At 32.5% G+C, this 26,809-nt stretch overlaps 1 protein-coding gene across 4 annotated transcripts in view; it reads right to left on the bottom strand.

Annotated features, from left to right (window-relative positions):
- Positions 1–18,584, bottom strand: part of LOC131855113 (insulin-like growth factor 2 mRNA-binding protein 1) — a 78,281-nt gene extending 59,697 nt beyond the window's left edge. For 2 of the 4 annotated variants that reach the window (XM_059206345.1, XM_059206348.1), the window contains exon 1: positions 6,279–6,494. In XM_059206345.1, coding sequence (XP_059062328.1) covers positions 6,279–6,337 — 59 coding nt within the window. In that variant the 5' untranslated portion in view covers positions 6,338–6,494. Of the gene's footprint in view, positions 1–6,278; positions 6,495–14,385; positions 14,467–16,406; positions 16,465–18,329 lie in introns of those variants that run through there. The other 2 variants (XR_009358094.1, XM_059206343.1) reach the window with 2 other exon arrangements.
- Positions 18,585–26,809: the final 8,225 nt, after the last annotated feature.

The following is a 26,809-nucleotide window of genomic DNA, read 5'->3' as shown; positions in this document are numbered from 1 at the left end:
ACGAATATATGGCCGTCTTAAGCTTAACAGTTTGACGGGCTCAGTGATCTACCAGTTTAGCACATCGCCTTACTTCCGATGTTCGCGGATACGATTCCTTGCAGGGCAGTAACATTTGTATTCATAAGTATGATTATTTGTGTCAGCGGTCTGGACGTTTTCTATGTATAATACGTATGTATTTACGAAAAAAATATTTATCTATGTGCTTGTATCAGTTATCTAAGCTTTAGTTACGTTTAACTTGAGTCTAGATGGCGCTGCGTCAATTGTCCTGAGATTATTATTTATAAACAGTTATCATTAATACGTAACCACCCGTGTTTTCTAGCTTGGCAGTTTATTATCTAAACCCTTTTCGAAGAACCCCACGCCGTTGTATCCAGTAAGAAATTTGGCTTTGGCTTAAAAAATCTCATATCTCAATCTGATGTATAGGAAAGTCTATCTAAAATCCAATCTTTTCGCGGAAATAATTCAAAACCTTTATCTAACTAATGATTTTTTTATAATACAATTGCTTAAAACAAACGGTAAACGTTGGTACAACGTATCCGTGGAACCCATAGTCAAATAGGGTAAAAATATTGTTAAGACTGATTTTTAAAGCTTGGTATATAAGTATTACATGTACCTTTTTTGTTTAGTGTGCGGTATTTTATTATTTAAAACTATCTGCAATAACTATTAGAGTATTCTATTACAGTTTGCCCTAAATGGCAACCCAATTCTTCGAATTCCATTAGTTGTCGATAAATCGTTTTTGTTAGAGCGTTATCAAATATCATTATTATAGTGTAACTATGTAATGTTGTCAGTTCAGCGTTTTCACTCACAAACTATCATTATAGGTGTGTATCGGGGTATGTATATGGTAGGTGTAATCTTGTATACAAGCTACAAACAAATTGCCCGATTCTTTCACCCATATTAATGTGTTTATTCATATTTACTAGTTTTCATATTATCTGTGATGTTGAATATACAGCTCTATATTTCCTAGAAATCGAGATCTATCACTTCATCAGTAATATGCATATACTGATTATAAATTTGTTCAGCCATCTGACAAGGTGCTATATTACAGAACCGAACGAATAATGTTTTAATGTTTGTACTACTGGATTACTATTGGTAATTCATAATTATACCAGAAACTAAAAGATATATAAAATGGGAGGAAACTGTCAATTTCAATTCGTCCAGAAACTAAATATTAGCTCCACTAACCAACGGCCTCGTTAGCAATGTCGCTAATTAAAAACTGAAACGTGTAAAAATTTTATGAACTCTACAACAAAGTTACCGCACGTTGAAAAAGTTTTCATATATTTGGAACGACAAACAAGCTAAGCATTTTTCAGTTTAACCGAAATGTTATTAAAACAAAATGAGTACCTACAATAGTAATAATGAATGTAATACATATATTTATAACACGGCCTTGGGTGACTAAATTTTCTTTTTTTATTATTTATTTTAAACAAATTAAGAAAATAAGAACGTTTTCTCTTCAATAATAGCAAATTTTTAGTTTAGCAAAATGATTTTCTAAATCGTTTCAGTAGATTACATATTTTACCCCCTAGAAACTCACATTCTCATTATTTTTAATTTTAGTATGGATAGTATGTAAATATATCATTATTGCGGATGTTATATATTTACGTACTGTCCATACTAAATGATATCTGAATCTACTGAACCGATTTAGAAAATCATTTTACCGATAGAAAGCGACTTTATTTGTTAGTATTTAAAACATTACGCTGCAGCCATTAGGAGCAGAACTGAAACGAAAAACGTTGTTAAAACGAGAAAAATGTGACGCAGAAGTTGTGCGATTCAGCTATTCTTTTCTCTTCTGGCTTTGGTAAATCAGATTATAAAGCAAACAAAGATAATTACTTGTTACTAGTTACTAAAATCATTATAGAACTAGATTAACACAATGGCATGTTATTATCACGTTATATTCAGTACTGATAAATCAGTGCCTACTTAGAGGACATAATACCACTTATAAATAAAACGCCTCATAAATAGCTATCATAACAAGAATCATTTCAATAAACAAGTTGTATTCTCCATTAGATTAGTAGTCGCATAGTATAGTAGTACAATGTGTAAATAAAACATTTTGTCAGTAATAGAGATTTGTTTATTTTCTACATAAATCAAAGACTGTGCTTCAGTTTCGTAAACAAACTTATTGGTATCATTGCCACCGTGGCACAATAAGATAGCGACAGCGCTAATAGAATGTTACCAGCATTGTCTCAGGTCCCAGACCCTTCAATCGTGACATAAGCGAACAAACGTTTGCCGCCAGGTGGCGGTGTACGATCAAGCAATACTATTCGTGAAAGTAAACAACTTTACGCAAGGAACGTAGGCGAAACCAGTGCCGGATTAAGCCAACACAACACGGGCCTGTAGCAAATTCTTTTAAGAGTCCCATTGATTTTGGGTATTAATTAATTAATTCTGGTTTTTCTAGAAAACAAAACTTATAGGCGACCAATCTTTTACTTGCTTTAGACTTTATACTATGCAAAATGCGCCCAGCCCGTACCAGTTGCTACTTTTCCTCCTAGACTAATCCGTTACGCAGATAAACATTTCTTTAATCATTGTTACATAGGTAATTACAGACAACGCGGTACGTGAATGATTTAGTGAGTAGGTTAAGTAAGTTAGACGCGTTACATTCTTCCGATTTAACTTCTAACACGTCTCCTTGGAATGTGAGGTATAATAGACTACCCGCGATTTGACTGATATTAAACCTTTTTAAATTAAAATATAATAAATAAAAGTAGCCTAAGTTACTCCTATAAAGTTAGCTATCTGCGAGTAAAAGTCCCATGAAAAACCGTCCAACCGCTTCAACGCAACAATTATACATTTGTTTGCATGGAAATGTAGATAAAGCTAAAAATAATCAATTTAATCAAGTAATCACGACATTTCAAACAATGGACACAAAACAAACTACAAACTAACGAATTTATATACCTTCCTCAGAAATAACTATGTTGATGGACGAAATCTGCATGAAATTCCATTAGACGAGGATTATCGCGAACATATAGACGGACAGACTCGGCGGGGGACTGGTAATCTCATTTGAATAGTTAAAGCAGAGTTTCTTGGCTGAACTGCATTCCAAATCGATGGTAGATTTTAAGTGTTTGCAACAGTTCTAAATGAATATTAATATTTCGAATAGACTTGTGACAACTTTGTCATCATATTAAATTGCTACTAGACAGATATCCATTACCTAACGTGTGTGGTACGTGACCGTATTTAGTAGTAGGTACATTCCTAGTGAATTCGTCACGGCGTGTTAGCTGATCTGACTGACTTTCATACCATCATAATCCATTAAAAGAAATGGTATATACGTTAGATCAGTGTTTCCTAACGCGGGGCCCACGCCCCATAGGGCGTTAAGGGGGACTGATGATATGACTATATGATAATAATAATAATGGTCTATGGACAATTCATACAGCGCCATTTAGACTCAAGTTAACTAAAGCTTGTCTTATGGGTAATAGATAACCGATACAAATATATAGATATATATTTTGTTACTAAATACATACATATTACACATAGAAAACACCAAGACCGATACACCGGGCGAGGAATCGAAACCGCGACCATCGGAAGTAGTTTAAATGAATATACCACGCTTCACTATAAAGAAATAATAATTGAAGAGACTTCTGAGATTTAACTAATTATAATAATTTTCTTTTTTATATGTAAATGCGCATTTCGACACCAGCAATTTATACTAAGCTAACTCGAATTTTCATTAAATTCGTTTTTTTATGCTAAACTGTTTAAAATGGTGTTTTTTATATATAATAAAAAAAATATTAAGAAATATATAAAAATAACGAAGCTACTGAAAATTCGAGTTAGCTTAGTATACATTGCTGGTGTCGATTTGTGCTTCTGATATGCACTGTTTAATACAATCTTTAAGCAAAAATATTTATATTTCAACCACTATGGGAAGACCACCCATTCAGCTCATTTCTTCTAATTACAGATTGAGCTATTGTCAATGCCGGGCATGTGTGTGTGTTATCTCTTACATTATGTACATATTATAGTTACATGACTGATAGAGAAAATAAGTCTTATAGAGTAATAAGCAACCACTATTACGTTTAATAAAAAGTGGGGAAAAGAAAATATAAATATTAAAGATTAAATTTAAAAACTTTCCAATTTAATTTTCCTAAGTTTACGCCATATTGAATATTATGACATAGAATAAACAGAAACGGTAGCTTAACTTCATACAAACCGTTATAATAGTAGTCATAGTTTGTAACATTGTGAGAGATTTATTAATTGTAATTTTTGCTTTGACAATGTACTTATATTTTTTTCTTAGTGTACACATTGAATCATAAGAATGTATAATTTTACTCTTGATGATAACGATGACGATATTTTTTTAGCATAGTATAATAATATAAACAAAAAAATCTTCGGAATAAGGAATTACTTTCGAGTACAAAAATTAGGAATTACATCCTTCTCAACCCTCCCCTCTTTTTTAATGTCAAAGATAGTGATAGTATGCACTCCGAATAGAGCCGGTAAATGCGAGGGCCGTTCCCCTCTGAAGAGTAATATTGTCTTATTACCTTAAATTAAATATTAGATAAAACATAATGAAATTTAACATCAATTTCACATACAAGTACAGCAGAATAAAACCGGGGAAAGTGTATTGTTAGTAACGCGTACTAATAACCACATGATTGCCAGCAATTACCACGTTATATTGCCTTCACGCGGTTTTCCTCGGAAACTATTTGTGAAATAGGTGAAAAAGTGTATTTACCACTATGGGCTAACTGACCCGATCTCATTGCTCATCTTATCACTGTCATCGTCCACTGGTGCCCCGCCATCGTAAACCGTTAGTTAGCTCAGGAGCATTGTTGCAGCGTCATCCATATAAAAAGGACAATAAAACGATAAAAAACAACACTCGTTCTACTCGCTTCATGCCTACTGAAATGTCTACACTGTGGCGCGACTCCTTTACAAAGCCACCTACATTTCTTCACCCCTCATCGAGGCGGGACGAGGACTAACTTCGCTTTAAACTATGTCTCTATTTTTTAATGCGTGATAATAAAATGGTGCTCCTCCGCCTGTACCGATAGTTTATGCTCGAGTATAATCAATGATGATGAAAATACAATAAAGAAAGTTGAGAACTTAACCATAGCCCAATATGGCAAATCCGCTCCACTATGAATCAATGAAGATCGAACTCTACCATTTGAAAAATCACCCTAAAAAATAGGATATTGCACTATTGCTAACAATAGAGGTAGATAGACATCAAAACCGACGTGGTTCCTGTAAATTGGCCACAATGTGGTTAGTCCTGAGGTCTAATTGTGTAAAGCTGTCCTCCATCGTAACAAATTAACATGAATTAATATTGAATGATTAAAGAGTCACAAATGGAAGATATGTTGCTGCACGGTTTGCAAAAAGCAAACTATTCGAAGTTTGAAGTAAGAATTGTACTTAACAGCGTTAGATCCCTTAATTATTCTTTAATTTATAGGTATAAATTTTATTTCTACCTTTTGCAAACTAACATTATTTCATTGTAAGCCTCAAAAATAAATACAGTAGGAGAGTACCCACTACTACAGATTAGTACACGAACAGACAGAACTACAAGGAAAATTCATTTGAATAAATTTATCTATCCTCAAACTAGCACAAGACCGTAGCTACACTTAAATTCTGAAAGCCGGTCTATTCTTGAAATCAATTCCGATCGACCGCTATTGGAATGTGTCATTCGCATCTTTTTTTATTGTTGAATTGTAGATACACTAGCAAAGTATTAATGAAATTGCCTCGACAAACCAATTCCAAGCTATTTATTTATGATTGCATTTCAAAATAACGAGTCAAAAATGAATTGAAATCGTTATTCGAGATTAGACTGGTTGAGTACCAACACTTCATTGAATTTAAAAATACATTATTCATAACTGTAGTTCAACGTACAATACATTTACTATGAGTAGGTAGATACATAATGTCGTCGTCCGCAAATATTATCTCAAAGATTATACAGATCCAAACTGCTTTTTAAATAGGCACGAACTTATAATAGGTATGCATCCGTCCATCTAACATTGTATGACACAACTAAATGGCTACGTAAAACTAACCTATGAATGTGAGTGAAATGAAAAAAATGTTGCAATTACCTGTCATCGAATGTAGGCGAAGTCTCGCCGGAGTCGCCCTGGGACAGGTCACCGTCCATTTCGAGATGGTTATTGAAATCCGTGATTAAGGACGAAATTTTTAAGCCTTGAACGGCGTTTACGGAACAGAAAATCGGCACGCGGAATAAACCGGTGCGCGCGTGTAGCGAGTACTGAGAGGAGTGCGCGGCGCGCGAGCCGCGAAGCGAACCGTCGACGGAGGCGAGCTGATTGCCGGCCGGCCGGCGCGAGTACCGGGCGGGCGCGGCCGGGGGCGGCGGCGGTGGCGGGGGCGGCGGCCTGAGAACGGGGCCCCGCCGCCCGCATCTCGGGCCCCGCCGGCAGCCGTCTCCACGGCAACCGTACCGCTACCGCCAGGGCGCACGTGGCCTACCCGGCCAGCCTCAAATTAAGAGACAAATCTTCATACAAACCGTACTGTAGCATTCGAGACGGGACCTATGTCCGTGATCACTCGCGTACGCGCCTCCATCGGTGAAAATCTGTTTACGCTAGCTCGGTCAGTGGCCAGGCTCAGGGTTGTGCAATGCACGTCGTACCTACATTATTCGTCCCACGTTTTTTTATTATGAGCAAGAGTATAAATAAACTGTAATATAGTAATTACCACTACCGAGATAATAAGTCGTATTACATCGGCTACTTCTGCCTCACCTATTTTTGGTTTTTAGATATAGCAGGGAAATTCAGGGTTCAAGGTTAGAGTTTACGTAACAATTTATTAAAAGAAGCACAGATTACTTTGGAACTCCATAAAATGGTAAATCATAAAAGGTAGAACTGGCATTACTTGACAACCTGAGATTCGTGGTGTTATTATACTAACATATTATATGCACTTTCCGCCAGGTAGACGTAAAATAACAATTACGAATATTAAAATTAAATATTTCATATACTTTAAATAAATAGGTATCTTAATAATTGTAACAAAGGCTTGAGATTAATTTGCTTTAACAAAGTAAAAGTTAACACTCGTGCACAAGAAAGTAAATAAGATTTTTTTTAATGACAAAAAATTCTATTTGAAGAATATAGCTATGTCAGGCACATATATTTTGCATTCATACTTCAAATAATAAGTCTAAATATATACCTACACATTGCGAACTTTTTTTGTGAACAACCTTTTTATATTTAAAATATATATATAACTATTTCTACTATAAAATCGGATTTATTATACTAAAGTTAGATTAGTTCAAAATTTGTTATATTGAGGTTGCACTGTTGTTTTATTTACCTCAACATTACGTACGCATCTTGTTAAAGCAAATAACATATACCAGTAAATGAACTTTGTCGATATCATAGTAATATTATAAACGCGAAAGTTCGTGAGTATGGATGAATAGATATTTGTTACGGTTTCACATAAGAAGTACGAAATGGATTTTGATGAAACTTTACTTAGTGATATAGATTATACATCAGAATAACAACCCGGACTATGATAAGAATGATATGTAAATGGTAAATTGAAATATAATGATAAATGTCAAGTAAGTGTGATGCCGACGTATATATTTTAGTTGCGCGGGTCAGCTAGTAATGCATATTTATATATATATGTTCCCTTCCGATTTATATCAGCGTTGCTCGGTATATATAATAATAATAATAAAAAAAATCATTCCAATCGTTATATCGGTGAATGGTCTTATCCCAACCAGTCTGCAGCAACATCTCAGACGGTTGGGACTCCAAGGCGGCTCACTCCCGGGAAAGATGCAGAAAGCAGTGCTCTTAGATTCTGCCCGCAATTTACGCCGGTTTCTCTCCCTGGGGCCCTGAACCCCGGCCGATTGTGCTTCTGCCGGGGGTGAGTTGCCATCTCCTCTCTTTAAGAGGGGAGATGAGATTTTTTTTTTGAAGTTAGGAATAATAATATTTATTCATGATACACATTTACATTTTAATTTACTGTAGTTCTACACTAGGCTCGCAGGCCTGCATTGTAGAGACTGGAGTGACTTATTATTGTGTACATTTTACATGTTTACCCTTTGTATTAATAGCTATTTGAAAAATGGGACTTGTGTGTAAAATGTAGGGAATAAATTTATATATATATATATATATATATAATACATACCTATACACATGCAGTGGAGCGCATTTCACTATTATTCTGTTGCTATTTGTTTTCTGCCTGTCACTCACATATACATATCGCTGATTAAATGTCAAAGGGCCACAACGCAAAAAAAAATTGAAACTATTTTTTTCTAATAATGGTATTTAAGTTGTTATAATTTTTATATTTAAAAAAAGGGACCCATGATTCTAGAGCTAACGCATAGATATAACACGTATATATTCGTAAAAAAAGTAAAAATATCACAGTGATAATTTCGATGAGCTCGAAAAGTTTATTCTCTACTTCGCTTGTAGGTAAAGTACCTACACTATTACTAGCATTTGGCTAATAGGCACCCTTCGCATATAATCAAATATATGGTACCAGACCTGTTACATTAATAAATAACCTAATATCCTACGACAGTACGCAACGTAATTAGGGCAAGGCAAATTAGCACGTACTACAAAACTCAATTGTTGATAGTCAACAATTGAGTTTTGTAGTACGTGCTAATTTGAAAAATAATAGTATCGCTTTAAAAAGTTGCTTTTTTTTTATTTTCTACGCACGATTTGTTCTAGCACGTAATCAGCACAATGATCTAACAAATAATAATTATTATATGGTTTAAGTACACTTAGACAATAGCAGTAAAAATTAATAGTGGTGAGGGTCACGGTCAATTAATACAGGTGAGGTGGGTACAAGGCAATGAATTTGTTGTTATCCTAAGTAATACAATTTATCTTTGTAATAGAGCAAGAGAGCGACACTCCTCATGGAAAATTGTAATTGTGTATTACACAATAATCTCTGGAAGAAAATAGTTGGAAACCCTGAAGGTAATAAAATAGAATAAAAAAAATTCGTAAAGGATTGTCGAAAATTAACTTTTTATAAAGTTAGGGTCTTATGGCCAAGCTAAAACTCATTTACGGCATAGTAAAATCGCTAAAGATGCATGGATTGAATTGAAAAAGCATACAACAACCGAAGTAGGCTTGGGTCGTAGAGTATCATTAATATTATATAGATTTCAACTTGAACAATCTTGTAGTACACAATTGTGCAGTACGGAATGGTTGAGAATATTCTAGATTAAAACAAATGTTCTCATGTGATAACCTGGTTGACATAACCCTACAAATCCGCAATAATAATATACCTACTGATTGCTATTATTACAAGATGGCGGCGGTGATGCCCTCTAAATGCAAGGGTGGGCTCATGGAAATTAAAAATGGGGCTTAGCTTTTGTGATGAAATAATATAGACATACTTGATTGACATAAGTCACAAATTATTAAATATCTTTTAGAAATCTTCAAATAATTTTTGTCTAAGTCAGGAAATGTATGAATTATTAAATAATTATGTTGTAGATTTAAGAAATAATATAAGAATCGCTTTGAAGTCGACCTGACATGGTACTAATTTGAAAAGAAATTATAATTTATACAGGTTGACTTTTTTTATCGAACGAAGATATTCTACAAGGAAATATTCTCTACTAGCTGTGCCCGCAGTTTCACCCGCGTTACAATATATAAATTTCAATAAAAAATATACCCTAAGTGTTATTATGATGCTTAAGTAATATAGCATTACTGTAGAGTTTAATTAAAATCCGTTCAGTAGATTTTGCGTGAAAAAGTAACAAACATCCATACTTACAAACTTTCGCGTTTATAACATCATTGAGATATATAATATAAGAGTCCGTTAGGCGGACTACGATTAGAATCACTTAAGTAAAAATATTCCACCCTTCATGTAACAGATAGTACGGTATCCGTATCTGTCTACTTTGTAACCGTGAGTAGAGCAGAGCGACTATGGCTTAAAGACAAAGACAAGAACTTTTTAAATATTTATAAAACTGTCTACGGAAATTTGTAATAATACACTTGCTGTGTTCCCGGACACATCTTATTAATATTATAAATGCCAAAGTTTGTGAGTATGGACGGATATTTGTTACCCTTTCACGCAGAAACTACTGAACGTATTTTGATGGACCTTTACAGTTTTGTGGCCTAATTAAATTAATTAATTTAATCAGAATAACTTTTTTATTCTCCTAACATATAGGCTAAAAATTACAAACGGGTGAAGCCGCGGGCATAGCTAGTATATAAATATTAGTGCAAAAATGTCCGTACGCTTTAGAACAAACATAACTGTATAAAAATAATGAAATACAATCAGATTATACAAAATTAATCAAAAAATAAAAAAGCTATTGGAATGGATCACCCTTCAGTCGCCTTCTGATATACAAATTATATTATATTAGTGTACGTTTATAAAATATTTATTAACTAGCTGTACCCGCAGCTTCACCGCGTGAAATTTATAGCCTACATGTTATTTTGATGTATGAGCTGTACACTGTTACTGTAAAGTTTCATCAAAATCCGTACTATTGAATGGATTTTTTGCGTGAACAAGTAATAAACATCCATCCTACCCTATCCATTCATACAATATTATTAAGATTATATAAATTATATGTATATACTAGCTGTTACCGCGAATTTAACTTTTTTCTATTTTTTTCTAAAGTAAAAGTTAGGCTACTTTTATTTTAGAAAAAAAATAGTAATATTATATTTAATATTCCTTATTTTATGAACTACCTGCCAAAAATCCCGTCAACATCGGTTCAGCCATTTCAGAGATTAGCCGGAACAAGCAGACAGACAGACAAAAATTGTAACAAATGTTATTTTGGTGTATCCCGTGTTTATATTCATGTAGGAAAAATATTTCAAAATTACAAACAGACACTCCAATTTTATTTATATGTATAGATGATAGCGATTGGAAAGGTAATATAAGTATTTTATAAAATATTTCAGTATTTTTTATATTACAGTCCGTATATTTACAATTTTTTTTTTTTACTTAAAACTTATACTTGAATACTTTGTTGGAAATAGGTGCCGCCCTGGGTATCCAAGTTGTAACTTTGTATGTCTTCCCCTGATCTTACATCACTTATTTTCCGAATTGGCGGTAATTTCGCGTCTACCCCTCATCAGAAAAATAATTAAATTGATATGACAGACATGTGATGATCACCTGTACAGGGCCGTCACATTCGATCAATCCCAATAATGTAGTTGTATTTTTTACAATCTTTGTTGATCCAGTTTATTTACGATTTATTAGTGTAGTAGATGAACGTTCGTATATCATAAACACACAATATAACATACAGGTAAGTACACATGTAATATGTATTAACTTAACGTAGTGACTACACCTAATTACATAAATTTGATATTTATTTAATAATCTATACATTTATACATATAAATAAAATTGCAGTGCATGTTTATAATATTGAAATAAATTTTTACTACATGCATATGAATATAACTACGGTACATAGACCAAAATAACATTTTTTTACAATTTTTGTCTGTCTGTTCCGGCTAATCTCCGAAATGGCTAAACTGATTTTGACGGGACTTTTTGGCAGGTAGTGCGTGTAAGAAGAAGAACTTAAGCTACCTTTATTTAAAAAAAAAATTCACGCGGACGAAGTCACGGGTATAGCTAGTATATAAAATTATAAACCCGAGACTTCGTCCGCGTGAAATTTATATATAACAAGGTTATATATATATATATATGATATATAACAAGGTTACAAACAACGTAGATAACTAGAACAGATAGATCAAAATAATGGGAAATTAAAAATTGAGATTTTTCATTTTTGTATGACACACATAGAAATATATATTTTATTGTTTTATTTTTTCACCTAAATTTGGGCCCTTCTGCCTTTCAAATCATCCCTCTATTTTAGGGAAGAAAACATCGGACAAAGAATCGATCGAATATATTGGACAAAGGTTTAGTGAGACTAATGGACAGAATAAGTACCACATAGATTACATAGGGATTTGTTTAATGAGTAATAATAAAATGGCGGGCATAGCTACGACCGGTATACTCTGGCGGGGCATAAGTGGAGGAAAATAGAATCACCATGAGGTAAGTGAGGGTAGTATTCACAAGTAATTACGAAGTTTTCCAGAGAGAACCGCGCGAAGGTGTATCTGTCGTAGTTATTAACAATTGATTCTACCTCTCCTAGACATGAGTACGTGAAGACGTGCAAGGGTAATATGTAAGAATAAGAACCGAGAGCAACTTTATGAATCAGATGTGGCAATTAGTAGGAAGAGATGAACTACCGATACTTAGAAAACGTCAAAAAATTACTCGCCGTATTTGCGAACATAAACCTTGTTATGTTGTTAAAAATAAAAGTGGGTTGTTGGATTATCAAAAGCAGTTTACTAGTAGTCATTAGCCCTATCTATTATATTATAGTCGTTCATCCTAGCTATTGTGTTTGCAATACCTACTCCGAAAAAGATTTAAGTACGTATGTTTTCTCAAATTTGTAAAAAGATTTAAAATTAGTTGCAATAAATTGTGCCTGGTTTGTATTCTTTTCAGTTACTACAAGCGGGTAATGTAACGGCGTAGTGTGTGTCATAACGTTAGCTGGCGGCCGGGTAGATTATTAGAGGGAGCAGTCCTGTGCGGTGGCTGAATGGCGGCCAGGCGGTCGGTGACGCGACAGATGGCCTCAAAGCGCCTGCGCCATGATCCCTTATTGATCGGGCCACGTGGGCGCGCCACCTACGCGCTCTCACCCGTACGCCACGTGCCCAAGGCACTCCACTAAATCCCCGCGCCTCCTTCCAGAGCCTCCCACCCTACAATGTGTACGATATAGGCATCATTCCCGCCAAATTAGGTACTAGTCCGCCCAAATACCCATTCCACAATAGACCCGAACAAACAAATTTCCAATTTCCACATGATTAAAGGTCTTTGTCAGCCTGGTATATAGAGTACGTAATTATTTTGATAATAAATAAATAAAAATGCACGCAGCACCATTATAGCTTATAAAGTTACCCCTTTGGAATTCTGCTCGACGCATAAAAGCATTTGGCGCGCAAATTGAACGGTACAGTGTTCAAAGACCGGTCTTTAAAGATCGCCGATTGGGTACTAGATAAGAGCGTCAATTCATATCTACCCCTTCGTACAACTATTACATATTCTGTACCCTTAATTCGTGCCGGCATCTTGACAAAGACCCTTACACTTTATTTCATAGGAGCTAATATCGTAGGAATAATCGGACCGAGTAATGATTTTACCTAGTATGTATGTATGCGCATAGGTGCAGCGCGCTTGACGCAATCAAACCGCACCTATGTGCCACCAACCACCAACCACCCAAGATAAACTTTTCAATACCCCTCACAGTAGACCCGATAACTACCTACACTCGTGCTATTACTTAAACAAAACTAAATTTCAATATTAATCGAATCGTGCAATCGAGTACTGCTACCTACTATGGAGGTTATTTAAATATTTAAAACCTATTGTCAATAAAAGCTCTATAATTAAAATGTATTATAATTATAGAAATATATAATTTTAATACATTATGATAATTTGAGTAAACACCATAAAATCTGTGTTTTACAGGATAGAACAAAACAATTCAATAACTAAGTTTAATACTCTTCAAATATAATCACGGTTTTTCTTACTGTATTCAAGAGTTTTGACACAGTAAAATCTATATACAATACGAATGTTATACGAAAAGTCAACCAACAAAAAAAAATCGAAAGCGTTAGAATAAAATCTTAGTTTTAGCATTCATTGATTAAAATTACTTAGTGAAAGTCGCGCCATTGTAGTCGTACCACTGACATTCCTTGAACCATTCAAACTCAACAAGTGGCAGCGAAACACGCGGAACTCGTACTTACTTCGGCACCATTGCTGTACAAATAAATAGTCAAACGGGACATGAACTGCCTCCCCTGAGCCCAACAAGTCGCATAACGTATTCAACATTGTCCTTAGTAGCATATTAGCTTAGCTACCAACCAATGTTGGCTACGTTATTCTTTCACTAACAGTTTTATAATGTTACATGTATTAACTTACCTCCACCCTCCCGTGGGGGAGTCACTACTGGTCTCCTTCAGTTGTGTGGTGCTCGCGCTCTGCAGACTCGGGATATTGACACTGAAACAATCATTTACTTTTTATTACAATATTTAACTACAATCTCGTTACATACTCGTGAACGAGTGCTGCTTGTAGGAACTAGTCTGCTCTGCTGAAGTGATTAACTTCACTAAAAAATTAACTATACTATACTATACTATATATATAGTTATTTTTTTTTTTAACTAATGAATTAGTGGCAGTTTATATTCACAATTTTCGACTTAAAATGTAAAATTATTTAAAAGAGCAAAACGCTATTTAGTTTATTTCATGTTCTTCTTGTGTTGAATTTAATTAATAACCAGCGGTAGATTAAGAAATAATTATTCAAAAATGCTTAAATAAGTATATGTTAATATAGGATTTTCTATTCTACTTTATTATAATATGTAATTATGTTGCAAAAAAATGGCATAGTAAGTAGTTGATGTAAAAAAAACTACTAGTTTATATACAAACATTATCCATATACAACATATAATATATATATTTAATGGATGACAATGGAATCAGTGTAGGAAGTGACTTTGTAAAGTTGTCAGTATCCATTCTCACCTATTACAGCTGCCAATCGGCTCTTTGTAAATCGTGTTTCGGTTGTAGGAATTCCAGATTAGGTAGGGTTGTCAGATTAGGTAATTAAATTACAGGATAGCATGAAATATCTGTCCTCTGAAATGGCATCGCATGAGTGGCTACACGAGTATCACATAATAACGTTATATTGCTGTATGTACACAAACACGGGCGACGGCTACTGCTTCCCACCGAGTGAGCCGTCAGCTTGTTTGTGAATTAAATAGCATTATGGAATGATAACCAAGCCTGTACAGTGATGTCCATGTATGTAGACGATGGTTACCACTTACCATCAGGTGGGTCGTGAGCTTCATTGCAATTACGTAAAGAAAATTAGAGCAGTTCGCTCATCATCGAATTGAATAAGAAATAATTATGATCGATAAGATAAATAAAAAAAATCGGTTAAATCATTATTGAGCAAAGCCCATTCTACTCACTAAACAATAAATGTAATTTATTCCTGCATGGGATTTTAATTTAAAGTTAGACATATACATCTATATGAGTAAGCAATGTAAACAAATTGGCTTAAAAGAAAGGAATTTCAGCGGAGTTTCTTGCCAGTTCTTCTAAATTGAATCTATATATTGAACTGGACGGTAGAGAAAAATATTAATACAAAAAACTTGAGCGGCTAAAATGTCCTACATGAATAAATGATTTTTGGTTTGATTCATGTAAGTAAATTGTTGGGCAGTGGTACTGACAGAAAATATTCAATGCTAATCTTATTAATACTATAAAAGTTCGTGAGTATGGATGGATATTTGTTACTCTTTCACGCAAAAATTACAGAACAGATTTATGAAACTTACAGTAATATGATCAGACTAACATATAGGCTACCAATTTCACGCGGGTGAAACCGCAGGCACAGGTAGTATAATATTACTAATTTATATTCTAAAAATTATACTTTTATTTCTAATGCTACTGTCCGCAGCTGTCGTTTACAGTTTCACCGAACGATAGGGTGCTAGTGCAGATGGCGCTCAAAACGCGAACTTATAGAGCGGCTGAAGGCCAACTCCTACCTGACTGATACCTTTGGCTTGAGAGCGCCGCTACTAACAATCTATTTCACCATCATCCACTCTGAAAAAATCCGTACTGTGACTGAGCAATCTACCATATATAATACATATGAGTGACAAAGGACCAATCCAGAATCTGTCATGTTATTTCATAAACAATGTTTTGCCGCAGACAATAGGCGATTAATGCCAAAGGAGGTAAACACGCGTAGTCCTCGTTTATGTGTTAATATTGAACGATGCCCGTGCCCGTGTTGAATCCATTATATGCCTACCGTTACGATTGAATATGAATGAAGATTGACGCTTTGTGGAGGAGAACAAATATATTGCACTTACATCTTCTTATTTGCAACCGAAGGTTCGACGACCAGAGGAATACCACAATATGAGTAACCTAGAAAAAACAATTAATAATATTCAGTTCTTTATTACATTGGATTAAAGCTATTTTAAATAAAAATATAACAAAAAGACAAGACTTTTAATCTAGTAATAATTAAGCCACCTAAGCTACATATAGGTATTAATGTTAGAAAGAGGTAAAATTCGGTATAATAATCTCCGGTTCTACTAATCAAATTCTAAAAATTCCTTCACTGTTAGAAAGGTAAATTATGTATCCCCGAGTGCTACAGGCTAACATCAATAGAAGCGGAGTAGCATGAAAAAGGTGGCAAAAAATATTCATGCCCGTGCAAAGGGTGAAAGATTTACAGAGAATACAAAAAATATAGTCACTTTACTTTCAATACTAGCAAGTATTTTTTGTATTCTCTGTAAATCTTTCATTTAACGTTCATATCAGGATAGTGCATTAAAAACCTGCTGCTCATCTTGAACTATTCACCATTTTCGATTTAGAATGACATCACTCCTCTAACCAAGCATTATCTCTCAAGTAAATGTGTATGTAAAATCACAGCTCAATCTGTTGAGGATAACTGCTTTAAAATTCAGTTCATGATTTGACCCGGACAAACATGCAAACATTGCAAATTAAATAAAATGTTTTATAATTGAAATGTCTTTGGGTAGTAAACGTAAGATATACCTACCTATAAAATTTCATTACCATGTGCATATGATTGCGAAACAGCTTTTGATCAGGTACGCATACTTTAAAACTAAATAATCTAGGCTCATGAACGCATGAACCCAGTATACAGCTGATACTGCATTATTGTAATAAATGTAACAATGTAAAAGACATTCTTAAGTCATTAACCTTATTTTAATTATACATTAGCAAATTGTTCAGATTGAGCAATTATTATATAGCAACCATACAACTTACTACCTAAATCTGTGTCTTCTACAGAATGTAAAATAAATTCATCATAGTATTGAACAGTTTTCCCAGTGGAACAAAATCCGTTAAGACCGAGCGACGTCTCGTTCCAAGTTTACTAATTAATCTTTGTTTCAATAGAAATCTTCTTAGTCACCGACCTAACTTATTCTAGAGTAATATAGTCGTCCGGGGAGAGGCTAACTAGTGCATCCTTCAACTCTCTAACATAATTATACACCTAGTACATACCTATTATTTCCATTCCAGAGGAAGTTAGACTAAATGTTATATGAATTTACATTTTATATTTAGATTTTACATGTCAAATAAAAATATATTACTTTGACGTTTTGCTCTTCTTTATCCCCCCGAGCCGAGAATAAATGGATGAAAATTTGAATAGAACTAGGGCATCTTGAAGTTAGAAACTTTTATTCAAATAGCTCGTGGGTAATAAAGACAGGCAGAACAGAACTTTTAAGTCTGTTCACCTGAGAATAGTGACGTTCGGTTTGGTATTCTAAATTGGTTACCTGAAGTTGTACCTATAACATTTATTGATTGATTTAGCAGTTCTGTACCTAGTAAAGGGATGGCTGTCTACCTAAATTTGATATTACCACAGATAACATAATATTACAGACATACGACTGTTTTTCTATAACAAAATAAAATAAGTAAATTCTAATCATTTATGTAGTCATATTTACTCGGAAGGCGGAACCCTCGGTATGCGAGTGTCACTGGCATTTTATTGATTTTTTAATACCCCGATACAATAACAAGCTTACTGTTTATTGCATCTCCATATCAGACAATTTTATTAAAAAATAAGAACCTTGTTAGCGAGCGAGCAAGGGCGAATAGGTAGATCATTATTTCTTGAAAGAAGGGGATTTATAACTAATAGTTTTTGTCGTGGTTATACTTTGTATTGAAAGAATACAAATATATTTAAATTTACATACCATGTAGTTTGTCGATAGCTCTGTCAGCAGCGGACTGGTCCGGAAAATCGACAAACGCGTAGCCACCTCTTTTTACCGAAATTTCTGCGACCGTGAGGTTTTGCTCAGCAAACAGCTGCCTAACATCTGCTTCATCAATCTCAATTGGAAGATTGCCTATATACAACTTGTTCACAGCAGAAACAGTTTTTAGTTGTTCACTCATTTTGAAGAAACAAATTCTCAATTCAATTCACAGTTTCGCTATTACTAGACACGAATAAACAGTTCTTTGAGCTTCTTTTGTCTAATGGCACATTTGACATACAGTAATTCCGATTTTAAATTTTAATGTGTAATAATTTCTAGGTGGCCAAGGTGATGTTATTATAACGGCCTTCGTGGTGTAATTTGAGCAAACAGCCTTACTTCTGATGATCGCTTATTTTTTTAAGGTATTAATAATGGATTGATATACTCGCTTGTGCTTACGGTATACACTGGCGGGGAACTAGCGGAGGATGATAAGATGAGTATCAGGTCAGGTCAGTTAGTCTATCATGGCTAATTCACTAGGAATTTAACATGATGGTTTCCAGGAGGAACCGCGTGGTTCTGGGTTCCCCTCGATGGTTGCGAGTTCGATTCGTTGCACGCTGCAAACATTTGTATTTGTGAGTACTAGGTATGGGTGGTGTTAGTCTGTATGTTATCTATATACTACACTTGTGTCAAATTTATAGCCTATGTGTTGTTCTGATGTATAATTAAAAAGTTTCGTCAAAATCCAGTCAGTAAATAGTTTTTGCGCGATAACGTACCTAACAAACATCCATCCATACACACAAACTTTCGCGTTTATAATAAAAGAAAAAAGTAAGATGTGTTTACAAAAAAAATGTATTTCAATCAGTTGCTTAGGATCTACCACAGACTCGTTTAACTTGGGACTAGAGATTGCAGTGTGGATTATCCAGGGTGCAGTGTGGATTGCCCTAGATAACCCACACTGCAATTATAATATCAAGAGGTCTGAGAATTGCAACTAAAGCGAGTTGAAAGCAGAAAGCATACAAGCAACTAGCAAGCATATAGCAAACAGCATAAATACTTAAAGTCACATAATCGATACCAATATTGTAAATTAAAAATATGCCTGTCTATAATAACTATTTTTATTGTACCCTTTTCAAGACTAAACGGCTGAATAGATTTTAATGAAAATTGACGTGAAAATAGAGTGTGTCCCGAGGACGGACTTGGACTTGGATATTAAACAGTAGACTAAGTCGCGAGTGAGCTTATAAATTACAGCGGAAATACCCTATTGATTTTATAAACGTGAATGTTTGTAAGGATAGAAGAAAGGATCGGTTACTCTTTCGAGCAAAAACTACTGGACATATTGAATGAAATTTGCTACGCCTATACATATTTTATACAAAGTAAGTATTCATATAAGTTATAGATTAAGATATTGGATTTCTTGAATTAGAATTTGAACGTACACTGTATAGGGACCGGTAGTAATTATCTACTTATACAAATAAACTATAAAAAATTCCATATTTCATATAAAATTTTAAAGAAATGTTTACTTACATAGGTACTTTCCTACTTAGATGCCGAGTGATGTTAAAATACATGCATGAAAGGACTTTACAGTAGATAGCAAATTAATTTACGTGGCATCGATTTTATAAGCTTACGTACAGGCTCTGAATAATAAATATGTGAACGAACATGTATTGGTAGGGTACAACGTTGTTAATAATATAACAATTTTAAATTGTTTGTCTGTGCATGAGTAAAGGAAAAACCCTAGAAAATACACTCATTTGACTGCAGTTTTCATTGTTGTATTGTAAAAGTACTCCAGTAACATGTTGTTTGTTTCATTTACATTGATAAGTACAGTAAAATAAAATTTTAGAATGTAGTTAGGTAATAATAGTTTATTTTGAACCTCAACGTTATTTTGTAATGTTCTGCGTATAACTATTTCTGTACGTAACTCTAAATTAACTATAATTTCCACTCATAAATGGTTTCCTGACTTTTTGATTCATATAATAAAAATATAATAGAACGCTTTCTAAAGATGATAGAAATGTTATAAGAGAAAAACTATTATTATTGAATCTATGAACGTAGGCGTCAAATCAGTGATTTTTTAATTTAAGTCTGTTTGTCTGTGCGTTTGTGCGCGCTAAACTAGAAGAAGAGGGTTCAACAAGAACATAAATGTCGTTATATAGTTCGTTATTATATCATAATATTGGGAAATCCATTTTCTATGACCGGCTCTGTACTGAGCGGGTATTGTGAGTGCACATGTTAGCAAAACGTGTCTAACACTGTATGTTAAAAGCACTTCACATGTGTCAAACCTTCAGAACAATATGTAAACCTTTAGTGCAAAGCTTTAGTTATTGCTTTTAGCTTCTGCATTTGAAGCTGTGTAGAGTAACAAGTAAAAGCTAGTGTAGCGAGGCGATTTACGATAATAATTTTCAATAAAAGATACAATATTAAAATATATGCTTCCTTAAATTGTTCATCGTCATTATGACCAATTCCAATAGTAATTCGTACAATGAATGATATTGAAAGTAAAGAACCTACTAGTATACCTAATTATATCCATATGGACGTCGGCAGAATGGGAAGGAAAGTAAATGGATTTGTTTTTTAATTAGTTATTCTTTTTATTTGAGTTATCTCTGACGGTTAGCCAGGGAAGGACGCCACCTAAATTTCTTCATCAAATTGTCGCGTTGTACTTATGTGATCACATCTGGTTTTCTGCATTATATAAATATATATAATTCTATAGTTAATATAAGTTAATTACACTTTGTAAGGGTGCGTATGTACCTCCCTGAAAATCCATGAATATGCTACCTAGTAAAATAACACGTGACACTAAGTTTGCTGCACATGTTATGTCTACAGATTGTTGTACTTCTTGGAACTACGGAAATATTCGTATTGTAATTTCTGTTGCTAGAACGGCCACAGCCATTATAATGTTGTATATTTCTAAATTGTAGAATAAACAATCCTGCTTTGTAATGAATAAGTTTGTTTTTATTATTGTTCCGCTCTACGTTTAGTTACAAAGAAAGAGCGAGTAACACAAAGATTAGTGAGAAATATAATTTAAATTCATAGTCAATGTATAACTTCTTGTTTAAGTCTCCAAACTTGTCGTTACTTAATGAATTTTTATCATTTTCTTTAATTCCGTTAGTATGTGTGAGACCACAAATATTCAGTGCGGAAACCTGATCTTCTCTACTGGTTATGGCACGGGTGGCGGAATTAAATAAAATAATACAAAACCATTAGATAAGGAAATGAACTTCCGTTAAATAGCACCTAATTCGATAAATAAATTATCCTATTCTATATTAAAAGCTATGGGTCAGGAGTATCTACTTGAAATAAAACAACCATTTTGAAATATAATTCTCTAATCAACATCTGTATTTTAATTACAAAAATAGTACATTGATAACACAAACCCAACACACAAATATGTATACATACATAGATTTTATACCACACCATTAATAAATATTCGTTACCACTGTGACCTTCCATGAATTATAGAGATGAAACTTTACTATTATAATTTATATGCGTATTTTAATACTCTTTTCTATGTAGACATTATTGAAACTACTTTTGCACTAGTAAGCCAACAGGATATCTTTTACTTAGCCAATATAAATAGCTTATATATCACATAGGAAGATATACATATACACACATATATACTACACACACTATAAAACAAAATTCTCCTTTCATAATGATTTCATCTATAAAGAAATTTTATTTTTGCAAGAATATTGTCAAGACTGTACTAAATATTAGTTCAATAAACATTATTATTATAAACTGACTCTTGTGGAAGGTTTAGTTGTATAATTCATTAAGGGTTTGTGTATAATTATTGAAATATGGTATACGATATTCGTCAATATACCAGATAATAGTACTATCATAAGCATATAATAGGCATACTAAGACAAAATACAGTCCTGTGCCTAGTGAATAGTCTCCAAGGAACATAGCTATTTGAAATTATAAATAGTCATGTAATTTTTTATACTCAATAGATCTAAGTGTATATTTAGAAAGATATTTATATAAACAATTATTTTAATTCAAAAAACTTACACGATACATTTTTTTATTAAGAAGTGGTTAGTTTAAATTATTTCTGAGTTTATATTAAAGATATCAATCAATCTTTCTACTATTAACCAGAATACTAAAACAATTGACTTAAAAGCACACAATTTTTTACTTGAACAAACAGTTATTTTAGGAGATTCGTAAAACAAATTTATAAATGTAAGTATAATTTGTTTCATGTTACAATTAGTTGGACATTTACCTAATCATCAATAATTTTGATTGCCAAATCCATAGATAAGCATAAATAACCATGTTGGTATGTACGGTTTCATATTAACTAATATATACGTAAAACGTGAAATTGCTCAACAATCTGAATAGATTGGTTTACATCAAAAATGTTAATGCAAGCTAATAATCATTGTATAATCAATCAAATCAAATTTAACCTTTACAATTATGTTGCTATAATAGCTTAATTGGTGTAATAATATAGTTTTAATAATGTAAGTATCTATTGCAACTACATATATACCTATACAATAATAAATTGCTGTGTCAATAAGTTGCTACTGTAGTGATTTTAATTAAATAAAGTTTTATTAAATATTTCCGTTACTAAATTGATTATGTTATATTATTATTTTATTATTTCAACGAACTCGTGGGGTTTGGTTGTCATTACCTGCTTTCACGTAGCAATTGCAGTATTTACTTACATTTTAAGGTTTAAATAAGTACATGGAGGTAAATTATTAAGATAGCGTTTAATTTATGTTTATTAGCCGCGGCTTTAGGTAAAACTACACTTAGCTCTAAAAATGGATCAAAATTTTAAATATATTATAATTATTATATATGTATATATTATATGGTTATACCATTATAATCATTAAGTTTTTTACTGAACAGTTACATAAAGCGACTAAATTTTGAAACAACTTTGACAAGTTGTATATTTAAAGTTGCTGAGGTACTATTTCTATACTATTTTTATTATAATACAAAAAAGTCTTAATTATAATTCTTCATAGTAAAAAAAAAAATCAAAATTTAAATTATAAAAAATAAATTTGTATAAATTTTTAATTTAATGGCAAATTGGACTTGAACTTATGACCTACGTTAATATTTTCATTGTACTCGCATTACCATATTAGAAAATGTATTATCACAATATGTTTTTTACTTAAGAGTACTGATTACAGAGTCTTACTATATATTTTTATTACGAGACTCAATAATGAGAGCACTCCTAGATAATTATTATAGAATTAATATTCCATTATATATTTTTATTCCTAATGAATACGTAGAAAGGACTCTTGTAGAGAAATAATATGTAGCATAAATCTACAATTTTTTTTTTCATATGCATCGTACAATACGTTTTCTAAGTTCATAAATATTTTTATCATCAACAGCCAATATGTCTTTCACATTAGAAAGATAAATTCTATAGCATGGGTAACATTCTAATATACTAAGTTTATTTTTTATACCACAAAGGTGGCAATCAAGCATACGGCCCATCTGATGGTAAACGGTTACCGTAGCCTATGGACGCCTGAAAAATAATTCTGCACAACTTGCAGTGCCAATTAGTTTCAAATTAAGTCATAGTACGAGTACTAGATAACTGATACATATATAATATACACAAATAAATAAACACTCCGACGTATAAATGACAGATCCCAAAGAATACAAATGTGTGCACGGAGCGGGAATCGAACCCATTGCGTTTATCACGGTTTTTTACGTTTTGAATTATATGAAGAATACATATAAACAAAATTATATATAATACACAAAATTTAATTGTTTTTTTATTAATAAATACGACAGTGCGTACACAGGATATGTAAAGTAATAAATATAATATCAGACATTTCCATCATACTTTATTATAAAACTGTCTGTCACAAGATAATAGTTATAAGACATTATAAAATGGATAATTATACAGTAGGAAGACGTGTAAAAAAAACTAGAAACAAATACATAGTGTGCACACTATTGGGGAGTCTGAATGGAAGAACACTTGTAAACTCTACCATAAAATGTATAATCAATATAAGATACGGACAAGTAAACTTCTAAAGTAATTATAAAAGATTGGGCCAATAGTTTATTAAGAAAATTCCTGTTTGGTGAGACCATTACTTGATGGAAAGTTATGGTAAAACCTTTGGTATATAATGAAAATATATATGGTTACAAAATTAAAATTTGGTGTATAGATTCGATGAAGCGGCTTGTTGCCCTACGATACTTCTATATATATATATATATATATATATAATCTATTATCTAGTTTAGAATACCAACATCACGTTTCCGTACCACTATTCTATTTAATAATTTAAGTTAGGCTATTATAGTATTACATATATCTAATGATTTATTTGTACCGTCAATCATAATAATAAAAATATTTAGAATTCTTTGTATATATGCCTACCTATCTTAAATAATCCGAAGCCTCTTTGTGTTCTAATTATTTACTAGGATGTTTTTGTACTAAATATCAATCAATTGGGGAACAAGGTTTTTAAATTGTTTCCGTCAATTCATGTATTTCAAGTCCGTATTTTTAGATGGAAATCAAAAAATTTATTTTCAATGTTCGCGCCAGTTTTTGAAAAGTATTTACTGAACGCATAAATTAATATATAACATTCAGTCCATACGGACACATTGTCAATTTCAAGTACGATCATAACGATAATCGGCGTTGAATTCTTGACTAGTATTATTATTATGATAGTTCTGAAATGACAAATATAGTTTCTTTTAGGAGCAAATTTCCCTGACAACCGCCGTAGTCAATAGACATACAACGGAGAAACTTAAAGAATGATGTAATTTTTTATAGAGGAGTAGATAGGTGATATAATATTATTGTATTGTGTGGAAGAGTGGATGTAACCTACTAGTACTTTATATTCATTTTTTATATGTTAATTCTGAATGTTTATGATATTTTTTAATGATAATTATGTTTTCAAACCATTAAAGAAATATTCTTCGCTAAATTTCGTTTTGACTAAAGTTTATTAAATTGCAATACCGAAACAAGATAACAAAGCTATACCTAGGAATATCAAATTTTATATCTAATCATAAAATTAAAATAAAAGTAACATAAATCCGTTCAAATTATTTAACAAAAATCTAAATATATTATCCTGGAATGGCTGATATGTTTATTTCAAAAATAAACCGAATACTTAGTATTCTTTTTGCACTTATTTCAATATATACTTTAATATAACAAAGTGTAACGATAGTATGCGTATTTGTTACGAGAATATTAAAAACAACAGTTTTTAATATTCTTGAAACTAAAACATAAGTGATAAAAACATTGTAAGTATTAAATTAATTAAACAAATACACTGAACACAATAATATAAAATAATAATAATCAACAATTAATATATAACTACATATTTTACTTTTGGCAAAGCATAAGCAACTTGTTAGATTTTATCCAAATATAATATAAAACACAGTGCCACCAAATAATTACAAATTTAGTTTCGTTAGCACTAATACCTCAAGACCTCTTAATAGGATATACTCGTAGAAGAATAAGAGTCCCCATTTGGAGATAGTATAACATTTCATAAAAGCACGTAATACCCTATTATATTATTATCATAGTAACTTTTATACACAATATTTTGTTGTATACAACACAAATCGATATGCTATGCCTATTTGTACTACTTTAGTAAACGATATACTCTTATAGTAAAATGTGGAGGACCAAGAAGCAACTGTCACAAAAATAATTATCTATTTCACGGACTTTATATTAGAATTAATTCAGAAAAATAATATTAGTGAAAGAACCTTTTTTTTCACTAGAATTTCTATAAAAAAAATTTTTCCTTCAACTGAGAGTTACTATTGCTGTCATCATATTTCTATCTGGTAGAAATTTTAAATCAGCTGTAAAACCTGCATATGTGGAGTTAGACCCCATTCAAATATTCTCTCCCCAATTATTTTGAACTTTTTCACACAAACTTTTCATTGTGTGTCTAATATTGATATATTTATATATATAACACTGCAATAATGCGCCCATATAATACGACAATGACATTTTACAACTACTATAAATACTTTCTAATAAATATGTGAATAATTTTGTTATTTTTACCATTACACCTATGTTTGCTATCATAAAGGGTTGACAGAGATACAAGAGTAATTTATTTGTATGAATATGTAATAGACATAGATCTTTTACTGAAGGCGCTAATGTACACATATAAGACGTTCTAACTATTATTATTATTATTTGAAAATTTGTTTTGAAATTGAAATACGTTTACATA

This window comes from Achroia grisella, unplaced genomic scaffold, assembly GCF_030625045.1.
Source record: "Achroia grisella isolate CSIRO2021 unplaced genomic scaffold, CSIRO_AGI_Agris_v1 utg1304, whole genome shotgun sequence".
Classification (NCBI taxonomy): Eukaryota; Metazoa; Arthropoda; class Insecta; order Lepidoptera; family Pyralidae; genus Achroia; species Achroia grisella.
Note: the sequence above shows the minus strand (reverse complement) of the source record. Positions and strands in the feature narration are given on the sequence as shown.